General features: G+C 43.9%; 1 protein-coding gene across 5 annotated transcripts in view; it reads left to right on the top strand.

Moving 5' to 3' along the window:
* Nucleotides 1-12,782, top strand: part of FOXN3 (forkhead box N3) — a 202,821-nt gene that overhangs the window by 74,187 nt on the left and 115,852 nt on the right. For all 5 annotated transcript variants that reach the window (XM_054275777.1, XM_054275776.1, XM_054275775.1 and 2 more), the window contains exon 2: nt 634-1,190. In XM_054275777.1, coding sequence (XP_054131752.1) covers nt 648-1,190 — 543 coding nt within the window. In that variant the 5' untranslated portion in view covers nt 634-647. The remainder of the gene's footprint in view (nt 1-633; nt 1,191-12,782) is intronic.

The raw sequence follows: 12,782 nt of genomic DNA, 5'->3' as shown, positions 1-12,782 counted from the left end.
CCGCCTCTCACAGGCCACTGCTGAGCATCACAGCGGTCTTTCTGACTCTTGTTTTTTTCTATTGTGTTTGAAATAGGTTCAGCTTACGTTAAAATATTCTCTGTTTACATACGTTTTTAAAGTGCTCTATTGCTCTGGCACTTGCTTCCCCATTTTTTGGCCCTGGGCCCAAAAATACCGGGTGTTGCTTTCCCTCCTACTTTCTCCTGACCTTGCTGGTTTTTAAGTTACACTCTCATTTCTGAATTTTGGTGCAGCCAAGTCAGTATGGATGTTTGTCTGCCTATGCTTTTAGCCAGCATGATTTTAATCATGGTGCTGTTGTATTGTCCTCAGATGTGAAACAGCTGAAATTAATCTGAAGCAACTGGCCATAAGTCACTCTTATTATTTTTTAATTCACATCCTTATTAAAGTGATACAGTTGGGGTATTCAATGGTTTGAAAACACTGCTTCCTTTGATAATTTTATTCAACAGTTGTGGATGAGTGTTATGGGAAACTGTCACGTTTAATACAGATGGCAAAAGGCCAAGTGACCAGTTAGGGAAAAGCTGTCAAATTGTTGCACAGGAGCTTTTTATGAGCTAACTTTTCTCTCTTTCTCTCTTTTCTTTGGATTCACTCTCCCAGGAGCTGCTGTCTAAATGGGTCCAGTCATGCCTCCCAGTAAGAAGCCAGAGGGCTCAGGAATTAGTGTTCCCAGTGGATTGAGCCAGCGTTATCAAGATAGTGATTTATCAAAGGCACTTCATGATGACGAGGACCTAGATTTCTCCTTGCCTGCCATCAGATTAGATAAAGGGGCCATGGAAGATGAAGAACTAACTAATTTGAACTGGTTACATGAGAGCAAGAACTTGCTGAAAAGCTTTGGGGACTCGGTGTTAAGGAGTGTTAGCCCTGTCCAGGACATCGGTGATGACACGCCGCCGTCTCCTGCCCACTCTGACATGCCCTACGATGCCAAGCAGAACCCCAACTGCAAACCTCCCTATTCCTTTAGCTGCCTCATATTTATGGCCATTGAGGATTCGCCAACCAAAAGACTGCCTGTAAAGGATATATACAACTGGATTTTGGAACACTTTCCATATTTTGCAAATGCACCCACTGGATGGAAAAATTCTGTGCGACATAATCTGTCCTTGAATAAGTGTTTTAAGAAAGTGGACAAAGACCGAAGTCAGGTGAGTTTGAACTATGGGAATCTCTCTGGCTCTGAAAATATTCACCTGCTAATCCCCCAATATGTCCTTAACAATGGAGTATAGAATGTGATACCCTGTGCCTGGTAATGTAGTTGATTAAGTTCAGAGGGCCAGCATTTCTTTTGCATTGCTCATTCTGATTTTATTAAATTCATTGTCTAGACATCTGTAAGGAAGTGTTCAGTGTGTGTGTGTGTGTGTGTTTTTCCCCCCAGCTGGTGTCTTCATGCATAGTGGTTAAATATTGTTTTTAGTTATCATGCTGTGGTAATGGTTTCCAGCTATACTAGATGAATGTAATCATGTTATAAATAGGCTGCTTGCCGTTCTTGGCTTATACAAATGTATAGTGAAAGGGTATGCCTTATGTAAGAGTCTATTGCTATTGCCCTGGTCTGTGTTGTAATCCAAAAAACCATTTCTTTCTTTTATACGAGGAGGGTAATGGTGATGAAGCTTTGTTCCATTTCAGGAGAGTTTTAGAGAAACTCTTCAAAGAGCGGAGGCAGGTTTGGCATCAGAGGTGAAGGTTACCATTCACCAAAATCCCTGGTGTTCTTTGGGCTCATGTAACTTCTGCAGCTGGTGCAGAGCAGAAGCCCTGGGAGCACATCTTTGCCTTTGGATCTCAGTTGTTGTCTCTCGGCTTCACTGCTGATTCCCCATCAGGAAGAGGCTGTGTGCAAGGGAGTGGGAAAGTGAGCAGAGCAGTGTGGGCAGTCCCTTGCATAGCCTTCTACTCTGTCAGTCTGCCTGGGAGCAGGAATCAGTTTCCAAAGGGGACCTTCTCAAGAAGCAGTGGACTGGATGAATCTTTGGCAAAGTATGAGTATACTGATAAAAATAGCAGCTTGCAGATTAATTTCAGAGGCCTTCTCACAGGTTAAGGAAATAAATAGCAGGTAAAATCACATAACTCATGGTCTGTCTCTAAAATTGGCTGAAGATCAGAAAGTGAATGCTTCACCCTGGCAGAAACAATAGGTGCACTCAGCTTTTGTATTTCAGCGAGTTAAATGCTGTGATTGTCTTGTAACTTGTTACCCTGAAACTCGACTTCTCTTGGTGGTGCTGTTCTCCCTATTTTGTGTGCAATTTAACTTGAAAAGGTCTGGAATAGAAGCTCAAGTAACTCTAGAGGAAGTGTCATGCACTATCCCAAACTAGCAACTTTTCATTTTAGATAAGTTAACTTTCTTTTCTACAGAGCTTTCATTTTTAAAGGATTGACATGTCTATCTTTTTTTCTTTCTTTTTAAAAAGTATTGTTACCTAGAATCCACTGTCCCCATATTACTGATCACACACTGTATATTTGTATTCTTTATCAATTAACTGCTGTGAAAGCTCGTGTGTGAGATAAAAAAAAATATGTTCCTGAACTGGACCTTTTTTTGTGTAAGCCAAAGTCTTAAATTCTGGTTGGGAGGTGAGACTGTAATAACAATGCCACAACAGACTTTTACAGCCCTGTTGCAGACTGTATGAAATCTTCATACAGTGCATGTAAAAAAACACCAAAATAAGGTAACTGGCAAGGCATGTGTTTAACTCGGCCATTTGTGTTTTGTTCTGACCCTCTTCCTCTGTTTACAAGTTGACTGTTTAGACTTCAGCTTCCTTCCTATGAGGAACTTGTCTTCATGTCTATCTGTCAAATATCCGGCCATCCACTGAGCTCATCTGAACAATACCACGCTGCACTGCTGCTCCGTGGGGACGTGCTGCAGCACAATGCATGACTGGTCACCTGCCTCTCAAATTCCTCATTACAGCCATGCTTACAGTGCCAGACAGCAAGGTGGGATGGGAGGCCTTGCCTGTCTGAATCACAAGGTGGAGTTTTATTGATTCCAGGAAAGTCACAGATTTTGAGAAAGAATTTCTTCTACTTCCTGAAGATGCTAATAACTGCAGGTAGCCAGCTTTGAGGTGAATGAAAAGGGAATCTCAAACGTGAAATGCACCACAGCAGATCATTCAAGTCTCCTGCTGATTTTTTCTTGGTGTCCTGGCCAAGGGATGTGGCAGACAGAGTCCTGAGTGCAGAATTGGCCCTGGGTCAGAGTTGCTGAATCAGGTGCTTGACAGCTAATTGCGGACTTGGAAAGCAGTAAATGTCAACTGATGGCTTTGAAAATTCCTTCGTGTGTGTGCACACACACTTGGGCTTGGTTTGGTACCCTGCAGCAAATATCTCTGCTGTTCAGAATAAGGGTGTCCATCTAGGGGGTTCTCTGGTTTTGGTGTGGGGCTTGGGGCAGGGGAAAGGGGGGCTTTCATCTGTAAGGAATCATTTTATGCTACTTCTTGCAGACAGCTTTTGCAAATTGCATGGTTGGGGTCTGCCTGTTTTACTGGTTTTACATGGAAAAAACCAATATTTAGGAAATGGCATGTTATGAAATGCTAACAAGATGGGCTCTGAAACATATACAGTATGGGGAAAAGGAATTAGTGCTGGGAATTGCAGGCATTTGCTGGTTGATGTGCGTTGACACATTGTGAAAAGCTAGAAGCTTTTCCTCTCATAGTTGTGCTTTCCAGTGTTTGTTTATGTAGCCTTTCAGTAATCATTTTTCTAAAAAAAGTTCTGCTGAACACTTAATTCTTTTTTGAACTCCCTCTGCATAGTAGTTTTCTCAGTCTTGAGTTTCACTAGTTTATATTCATGGGGCTAAATATGAATCTGGTAGTCTGCAGCTTTTTCTGCCTGCATGTGAATGCTTGAATTTCCTGATGTGAGATCATTGTAATGGAGAGGGGAAAAAGAAAGGACAGGATTAATCACTTTTTTTTGACTTGCCCTGTCCTGGTGCTTTTAGGTTGGGTGTGGAATGTGGAAGAGAGGATTTGTTTTCACATTGCTGCTATTCCACATCAGCTGCAGTGCCATCAGGCTTACCTGGCAAACCAAAAGGCTGCCTGTTCATGGGACTGCAATGAGGCTGATCTGGATTGAGGCAGAGAGCTGGGCTGAAGAAGGGAAAATGCTGAGCCCTTGATTGTACAAACCTCTTTGCATTGAGCTCAGCAGTTTAATAATAGTTGGCCAGAGTATGAAGTTAGCACATGATGGGGAGTTGATGTGGAGTTCCCTGGCTTTGTTTATACTGCCAGACCTGTGAATTCGCTTGTTCAGATGAATCCCGTTGTGAACGTACAGATCTAAATGTCCTGTAGTCTGTGTCCCACTTAGTAGAGCCCGTTAGTCCATGACTTCCCTACCATCTGGTCCTTGGCTATAGAGAGGAATTTTTCTTGTATATGTGTCTCCATGGCAACGAGTTTGCAGTTGATATGGAAAGTAAGCAGTTGCCCTAGCAACGGAGTTACTGATGTGGCAGCTTCTCTGCTTGCAGGGAAAGGGCTAAGCTAGTTCAGCCCCATTATGTAGGTTTGCTGTGATTATAGCTATGCCCACTAGTGCTGCTCGAGCTAAGGGGAGGCTGAAAAATTTTGTTACAAGCCCTATTTCTGCCTCCCTTGAAAATCTGATTTATTCGTACAGGGATTCCTGCTTTGAGCAAAGGCTGGTAGGATTGTCTTTCCAGGGTGTGTGATGTGTGTGTGCCTTTTATGAATTCAAACTTCCTCAGTCATCGTTATCAGATGAGGGGAAATGATGTTTGACCTCGCTGGTTTCGCTGCAGTATTTTTGTCTCAGTGAACAGTCCACGGTTATAAAGGTTGGAGCTTTTGTCCCCATGTTTCTCTCTGCTATTCTGCTGGGTTTTCCCTCGTCTCTGCTTCTTTGGGCACCAGTCCTATCCTCTTTGTGTCTGCTCTGCATTGTCTGAGTTAGGGAAGCACACACATGCTGTGTGCATGCTGAAGAAATTCAAGTATCTGAAAGGTTTATTTGGCACTTATGCTGAGGGATGTCTTAATAAAAATGTAATGAGGGTAAAGGATATGTTTATGGGGATGGGAGAAGAAAATTCTCCTGGCTTGATGTGGAAGTTATTCTTAGAAGTATGTGGTCCATAACTGGGTCACGGAGATCCAGCCAGGCTCCTCCTCCGTCTGGAGCAGGCTCTGGGATCTGAGGACTCCTGAGTGGTCCTTGAGCTTTGCAAGAGCTGATGTCCAACCTGTCCCTGTCTGGTGCACTGTCTCTCATAAGTGCTCTGCCAGGGCATCTTGACAGGGGCCGTGGAAAACCCTTTGGGCACGGGAGACTTTTCAGGAGTGCCTCCTGCAAATGTCTTTCCTCTGATGTGATGATGTCTGGGCTTTTGACAGTTAAAATCCTGTGCAAAGATCAGTGCTAGCTGGAGTGAGAGGAGAAGGACCCTGCTTGTTCTTTGTTAGAATCTCCTGATCCAATCTGCATATGCACAAAGGTGAGGGAGACAGAACCCTGTCCTCCCTTTTTTAATGTTGCCGAGGTTTCCTGTGAAAGTTCAGTTTCACACTGGGGATAGGAAATCATCTCCTCTGTTTTTAATGTTATCACCTAGACTGATCCAAATAACAGATTTGTCAGAATTTCACTGCATTTATAACATCTGGGGAAGCTAAAGTGAAAAAATACCAAAAATCAAACCCAACAAAACGACCCCTTAGATTCATGTTAAAGGCTTTATGTGACATGGACTCCATCAAAAAATTATTAATTTCCTAAATAAACTGGTGCAACTGTTAATTTAATTATTAAAAGGATGTTTTGTGGTTTTAAACTAGTTTAACTTGAAATGCATTTTCTTATACTGTTGTCTGTCCTGAAAAAGCTCTCAAATATCAGAAATTTTCTCCTCAGATTTATGTGCAGAGAAACAAGGGTCATCTCTTTCTGGAAAAATCATAAAAATCCCTAAAACCATAATGTAAATGGAGTTGCATTAGATATTAGACAATTTATGGAGAACTTTTCTTGAACCCTTTTGGTTTTATTTTTGAATTGCAAACCCGAAAATTATACAGAATATTTAAATAATAGATTTCCTAAAGCTGTGCATGGAAGTAACACTCTTCATTTCACTGGCTTCCAGCTGCTTGTCTTAGCATCAGAGCTCTTTCCACAGGAATCTGCCTGAATTAACTGTTTTAGAGCTGTACAAAGCACAAGCAGTTATTGTCAAGTAATGACAGGAGAGCTGGCAATACCCAGGGAATCCTCTGAACCTTATACCTGAGGTGTTTGTGTTATCTTGCTCTCAGCTAGGAGAGCTTGCGGGCAGGTGCCCTGCTGTGTAACTGAGGTGTTGGCTGCACAGTGACAGGCCATTGACCCACCAGAGGGATTGGCCACTCAGGTTAAATAAGCTGGAGTAAGGGGCCCCTTCTGTGCCCCTCACCCACAGCAAAGATGATGCAGAGTGTGTTAAGCAGCACTGAAAGAGTGTAGAAAATCAGGAGCGAGCTGCTCCTTACCCATCGGGCTTGGGCTGTGGTGAGGTTGGTGAGGCCATTTCCCAGCTTGTTTGCACTCCCTCACTTTGACTGTTTGCTACCTCACCTTCCTGGCACGTGAACTTTTGTGTTTCTCTGACACACAACTGATCTGGCTGGATTTGTGTTTTGCTCTTCTTTTAATTCTTGTGTTGCTTTTCAGCTTAAGTCCCCCATTCAGGTTACAGTGCAGTCCAGGTGACAGTAGTGCTGACATGACAAAGGGAATAGAGGTGATGAGGAGGCTGGGCATTGCCAGCTGGGATTGCTGAGACAAACCATTCCTTACAGAAGGGCTGGCAGCTGCATGATGCTTGGTGGGGTAATGGGTATAGTCCCTGCCCCAAGGCAGAGGTAAAGCATGCACAGAAGTTTAAATGCAATTGGACACTTTCTTCTGCTGGAGGTGTTTGTTTTGGTTTCCTCTCAAGAGCAGGACTGTGCTGTTTGCTGTTCAAGTGGCCTGGGTTAGTGGCTCTTCTTGGTGTTTTACAGCGGATTTGAAGTGATCAGAGTCTGTCTGCTGTTCTCATGCAGGAACCCTGCTGAACCTGACCGCCTGTTCCCTTTCCTGGGAGGTGAAGTTGATCTCGGGCTGTATTACAAGCCCCTCTTCAGCTCAGACTTGGCACATCTATCACTATGTGCAGGCTGAAGACTCTTTGCATGATTTTTGTTTAGGTTATTTTTCATTGGGCTAGTTTATCTGGATTCATTTTCAGCTCCCTGTTGAGTTCATGGTTACTGTGGTCAGAGGAGCACCAGTGTCAGCACAGGCCGTAGGCTCAGCTCTGTTTAATCTAGCATGAAGCTGTGCCTGTGGCTTCCAGCCAGCTCAGAGCTGACCTGGTGACAGCAGGAGAAGATGGGGAAGGGAAGGGGTGAAGGATGCTCTCCCCTTTGAGAGCACAGGCTGCACTTAAACCTCTGGGGCTGCTTGCATGTTCAGATACGTGCTTGGTGCTGGATTGGGAACGTAAGACACGGGTGAAACGGCCCAACAAAAACTGCACCAGGATGTGTGCATGTGTGTGTTTTTTCAAGATTTGTTTCTGTTGCCCAAGGTTCTTCATTTTGGCAGTAGAGGTGGCTCTGTGTGGACCTGTGCTGTGCATCCTCTGAAAAGCTGTTATGGAAGAGGAAAGGATGTCTATAAAATCAATTGTCAGGCTTTTCCCATGCTGCTGTCATTATGTTCTCATCACCTCCCGTGTTTCTTTCCAATTGTCAGAGAGATAATGAAGTACCCTTGTCACTGCCAGCAAAGGAAGCACAGATCTTGGAGCTTTACTCGGGTTTGAGCACAGGAGGCCTCGCTGATGATGGGCTGAAGGGCGTGGGCACACAGGAGCACTGACATGTCCATTAGTGGCAAGGCATGCCCCCAAGCACCACGCCCACGATGGTGGCTGCACTAACTCCAGCTGTACTGAACATCAGAGATGAGCTGGGCTTGCTGGTGTGGCTGAGTGGATGCACTTCTGTCTTACACTTCAGTTCTTCAGCAAAACATCAAAGGATCCATCTTAATTACTAAATAAGTGTCCCTTGGACTTCCCCCTTCCTTTTCTAAAAGAGAAGTGAAGTGTTTTACATTGTCTGAAAGTGCTCAACAAATTGTGCTGTGTGGCTCCTTTTCCTGGGTGAAGACCTTGAGAAAAAACATTTGGAAGTCTTGGTCGTAACAGCTGAAGCAGCTGAAAATAATTGAGTTGAGGATACTGTTCAGGCAGCCTGAAGCAGCCTTTGAGTTGCTGGAGGAGCCACCTTTCTTTGCTCTGGATTCAGGCATGACCATGTCCCTACTGAACCTTAATTCAGTCCTGCAGCATGATGATATATCTGGTAGAGTCATTCACACAATTGGCCTGGTAGGGTCTGGGCAGCAGTCTGAAAGTTGCTTATACCTGCTCCTTCTGTGTTATTTTCAGCTAATTGCTGTATCTTCATAAGTCTAGTTAATACAAATGAATGGAATAGAATAACAAAAGACAAAAACCTTATGAAGAAGGGGCTGTGTATGAGTGTGTTTAATTTAGCTGCTTGTCATTTGTATGTTGAGCAGTGGTGGGTTAATATAAAAATTAGTTGACTTGTGTCATTGCAAGGCTGGGCAGACCTGCTAAATGAGGTCACGGTGCAAGCACTGCATGGAGCCATAACAAAACTCATGAAGCTGAAAAAGTCCAAGTGCAAGGTGCTCCATCTGGGTCGGGGCAATCCCAGTTATGAGCACAGACTGGGAGATGAGATCATTGGGAGCAGCCCTGTGGAGAAGGACATGGAGGTTCTCATGGCTGAAGAGCTGGACATGCACCGGCAATGAGCACTTGCAGGCCAGACAGCCAACTCTCTGCTGGGCTGCATCCTAAGCAGTGAGGGCAGCAGGGCAAGGAGGGAATTCTGCCCCTCTCCTCTGCTTTTGTGGGACCCCACCTGCAGTGCTGCATCCAGCTCTGGGGCCCCCAACACAGGAAGGACATGCACCTGTTGAGGAGGGCCAGAGATGATCAGAGGGCAGAAGCATGTCCCATGAGGACTGGCTGAGAGAGCTGGGGTTGTTCAGCCTGGAGAAGAGAAGGCTGCAGGAAGATCTCACTGCAGCCTTCCATTACTTAAAGGGGACTTAAAAAAAAGAGGGAGAGGGATTTTTATACAGGCAGAGAGTGACAAGACAAGGGGGAACAGTTTTAAAGGAAGAGATTTAGATGAGATGTTTGGAAGAAATTCTTTGCTGTGAGGATGGTGAGGCACTGGTGCAGGTTGCCCAGAGAAGATGTGGGTACCACATCCCTGGAAGTGTTCAAGGCCAGGCTGGATGCAGCTGGAGGCAGCCTGGTGTGGTGGATGGCATTGCTGCACATGGTGGCTGAGTTGGAACTAGGTGGTCTTTGAGGTCTCTTCCAAACCTAACCCTTCTATGATTCAATTCAGTTACTCTTGTGAACACAGATTTGTTTAAGCAAAAGCCCCATGTGGCTGCCTCTAGTTAAGTTTTGCTTAGCAAGCATCTAGGGAAAGATGTGGCCCATGCTTATATGTATTTTTAAGCTAATAAAGCTTTTTATCTCTAAGTAATTTGCTTTTATCTTTTGATATGTAGTCTGATGTTTTTAATCAGTCCAAGTCTGGTAGAGGTCTTCTAGGTAAAGGAAGATACTGAGGAAAGTTCATTTTTGTGAGATATATAACAATCTTGCTGGTTTTGTGATACTTTTAGTTTGTCAGTATTTAAGTAGTTTAGAAACAATGAGATTTTGCTTTCTTTAGTGGCAACAACTGGCATGTTATGATTCAGAAGTTAAATTTTTATCTTAAGGAAAAAGCTATTTAGCTTCCTAACATCTGTCATTCAGTCTAACTCCCAGTTAAAGTCTCTTCCCCAACCATTCCTCACCTCCAGTATCTCAGAGCTGTCTTAAATCAGGATGCCGTCTCAGCTCCAGAGATGAGAAATTATTATGGGTGGGCTGGAGAAGAGAGGAATTGCCAAAATTGATTGTCTGGCAGTGCTTCATTGACAAGCAGCAGAGGAACATGGGTTGTTGGTTCAGGTGCAATTACGAGTCCCTGTCCTTGACACCTGAGCTCTGACATCCTTAAAGTGGATCCCAAATATGTGCTTGGATGACTTTTTCAGTCTTGTAGCTTACTTTTTTTTACTTAATTCCTGTGTGTCTTTTCTCTGGCTTGGAAGACTTAACTCCTGTGTGTCTTTTCTCTGGTTTGGAAGAATTTAGGCACAGAAGTAACACCATATGCTTCCTTTGATGGTGTGGGCAAAGGCAGATATTCTGGAGGACCGGGCATGTTGCTGTAGGAGAGTGGCCCTGTGGATGGTTTCAGCAGTCTGGCTGCCCTGGGACTAAGTGGCCTCATAGATGGGGCAAGGAGCACCTTTCTCAGGTGTGCTGCTTTTAGCAAGAGCCTCCTGAGATGTTTTCACCTGGGGCAAAATCAGCGTCCAGGACTGAAGCTCACAGCAGTTCTTACCTTTAATTACACAAGAGAGCATAGAACACTTTGGCTCTGCCATGCCATTGTGTATCCATGATTGCTCTTAGGCTGCAGCCTTTGGATCTCAGTGATCAGGTGGCTGGAGCTGCTGAGTTCTTTGGTAGCTGGGGTAGTGCACCCACACATGCTCATCATCACTGCTGTGTCTGGCCATTTATTGCAATGGCAATAAAACTGTGGTTATCCTTTCTGGAGAGTAAGCACATCTATAAGAGTCTTGATGCTGACAAAGTTTATCTACATGCTGGCAGCAAAACTGGCTTTTAAAGACTCCTGAATTTCTTGTAGCTGTAAGTGGTGTCAAACTCATCACTGATAGAGGTCATGTAAGATAAGCAACAGGGGAGGGAAAGAAAGAGAGTGACCTTCCTGCTTTGGCATACAGCTTTTTTTCCTCCTGGATTTTTTTTTTGGGTCATTGTTGGCCCTTCTTAGCCTGAAACATTACTTGTTTTTTTTTTCCCGTTCTCCCACCAATTTGGACTCCTGAATTCAGAAAAGCTGCTTTTGATTTACTCTTTTGAGTATCGACAACAGAATTGGGACTGAGAGCTGTGGAAAGTAGCTGTTGTGGCCATAAATGATGCCTCTGGACCCTGCTTAGTTATCCATAATAATAATTTTGGAGACAGTATGTTTCAATTAATTTTGTTAAATTACTTTATTTCTGTTTAGTTGTTCACATTCCATTCAGACTCTTATGGAAAATTTGGGAACTAGTGTAGGAATTTGTGGGAGGACTCATTCTAAGGAGCTTAAATGTGGTGGGTTTTTCCTTGTTGCAGTAGAAAAGAAGCCAAATTGCTGCCCTTAGCCAGTGACTTAAGATACCAAAACACTATCTAGGGCATGCTGAATTGCTATATTTCATTGCAGCACTGAAGAGTAGCAATTTACCACTAGCTGAGAGCTCTCAGGATCTTGAAGCACTGGTGTAACTTGCTGAAAGATGACTGTTGGTAAGCAGAGGAATGAGCAGGCTTCTGTACAGAGAAGTCTCAATGGCATGGAGAATTGTCTGTGGCAGCACGTGGAGCAGAAACTTACTGATGGAATTTTGCATAAGAGAATCCAGTTGAATGGTGCATTCACACCCATTCAAGCTTTGAGCAGAAAATTAGCCTGTGTTCCAGAGCTGTGTTTATAAGATCCCACAGCTGCCTGCTTGTGGGAAGGTACTCACTGAGATGAAGCAACTATTATGAATATATTTCTGAGTTTACAGTTGGAAAAAAGTGTCTGCAGTGCAACCTGCAGGGGCTGTGGGGGTTAATGCAAGACTCTAGGGTTAATTGCTGGCATACCTTATCTCAAGCTTTCATTTACATATTTTTATCTCTTTTCCTCACCCTTTAGTGTGGAGAGTGGGAACACACAGTCTCGAAGGTTCTGCATGCTTCAGTAAAAATAGGGAAATCATTCATGAAATGTTTTGGTTTTACATTAGCAGGAGGGATGTTAAACATCACTGTTAAGGTTTCGTGGTTCAGAATGTAATAAATGTAGCACTTTTGCAATTAATTCTCTTGAAATAGTTGAGAAGAACTAAATAGACCTTGCAAGGACAAAATCTTCATCTTTAGGACTAGAGTCCTTGCCATGCAGGAAAAGCTGTATTTGAAAGATTGTCCTGTGTACCATCGCTTTGCAGTGCCTGGTTGCAGCCTTCTCAAGCCCCAGAAAAACACAGAATCCCTGCACTTCCAGAGATCATCACTGCTCCTGGGAGCACTTGGAAGGCTTTTGGAGAGAGTGTTTGACAGGTTTAAGAACTGCCTGTTGCTGGTATATATGGAGCTACAATTATACCTAGGCTTTGGGAGAATAGTGTGGGTCAAAAGATACTAAGTTCTGCAGGAATTCCTTTCAAACATATATAAATACTTATAAATAAATTTAACTGGAAATAATGATACGATTCTTACATAATTTCACCCTTCCTGAAGTACTTGAGGACTAAGGGGCTGCACATTAATAGAATCATGGAACATCCTGAGTTAGAAGGGATCATTGAGCACAGCTCCTGGCTCTGCACAGGACACCCCAAGAGTCACACCATGTGCCTGAGAGCATTGTCCAGACACTTCTTGAACTCTTCAGGCTGGTGCTGTGACCACTGCCCTGGGGAGCCTGTTCAGTGCCCAGCCATCCTCTGGGTGA

This window comes from Melozone crissalis, unplaced genomic scaffold (assembly GCF_028551555.1).
Source record: "Melozone crissalis strain CALT ecotype California unplaced genomic scaffold, PUWL_Pcris_2 ptg000018l_1, whole genome shotgun sequence".
Classification (NCBI taxonomy): Eukaryota; Metazoa; Chordata; class Aves; order Passeriformes; family Passerellidae; genus Melozone; species Melozone crissalis.
The sequence above is the reverse complement of the archived record's forward strand: the minus strand, read 5'-3'. Positions and strand labels throughout refer to the sequence as shown.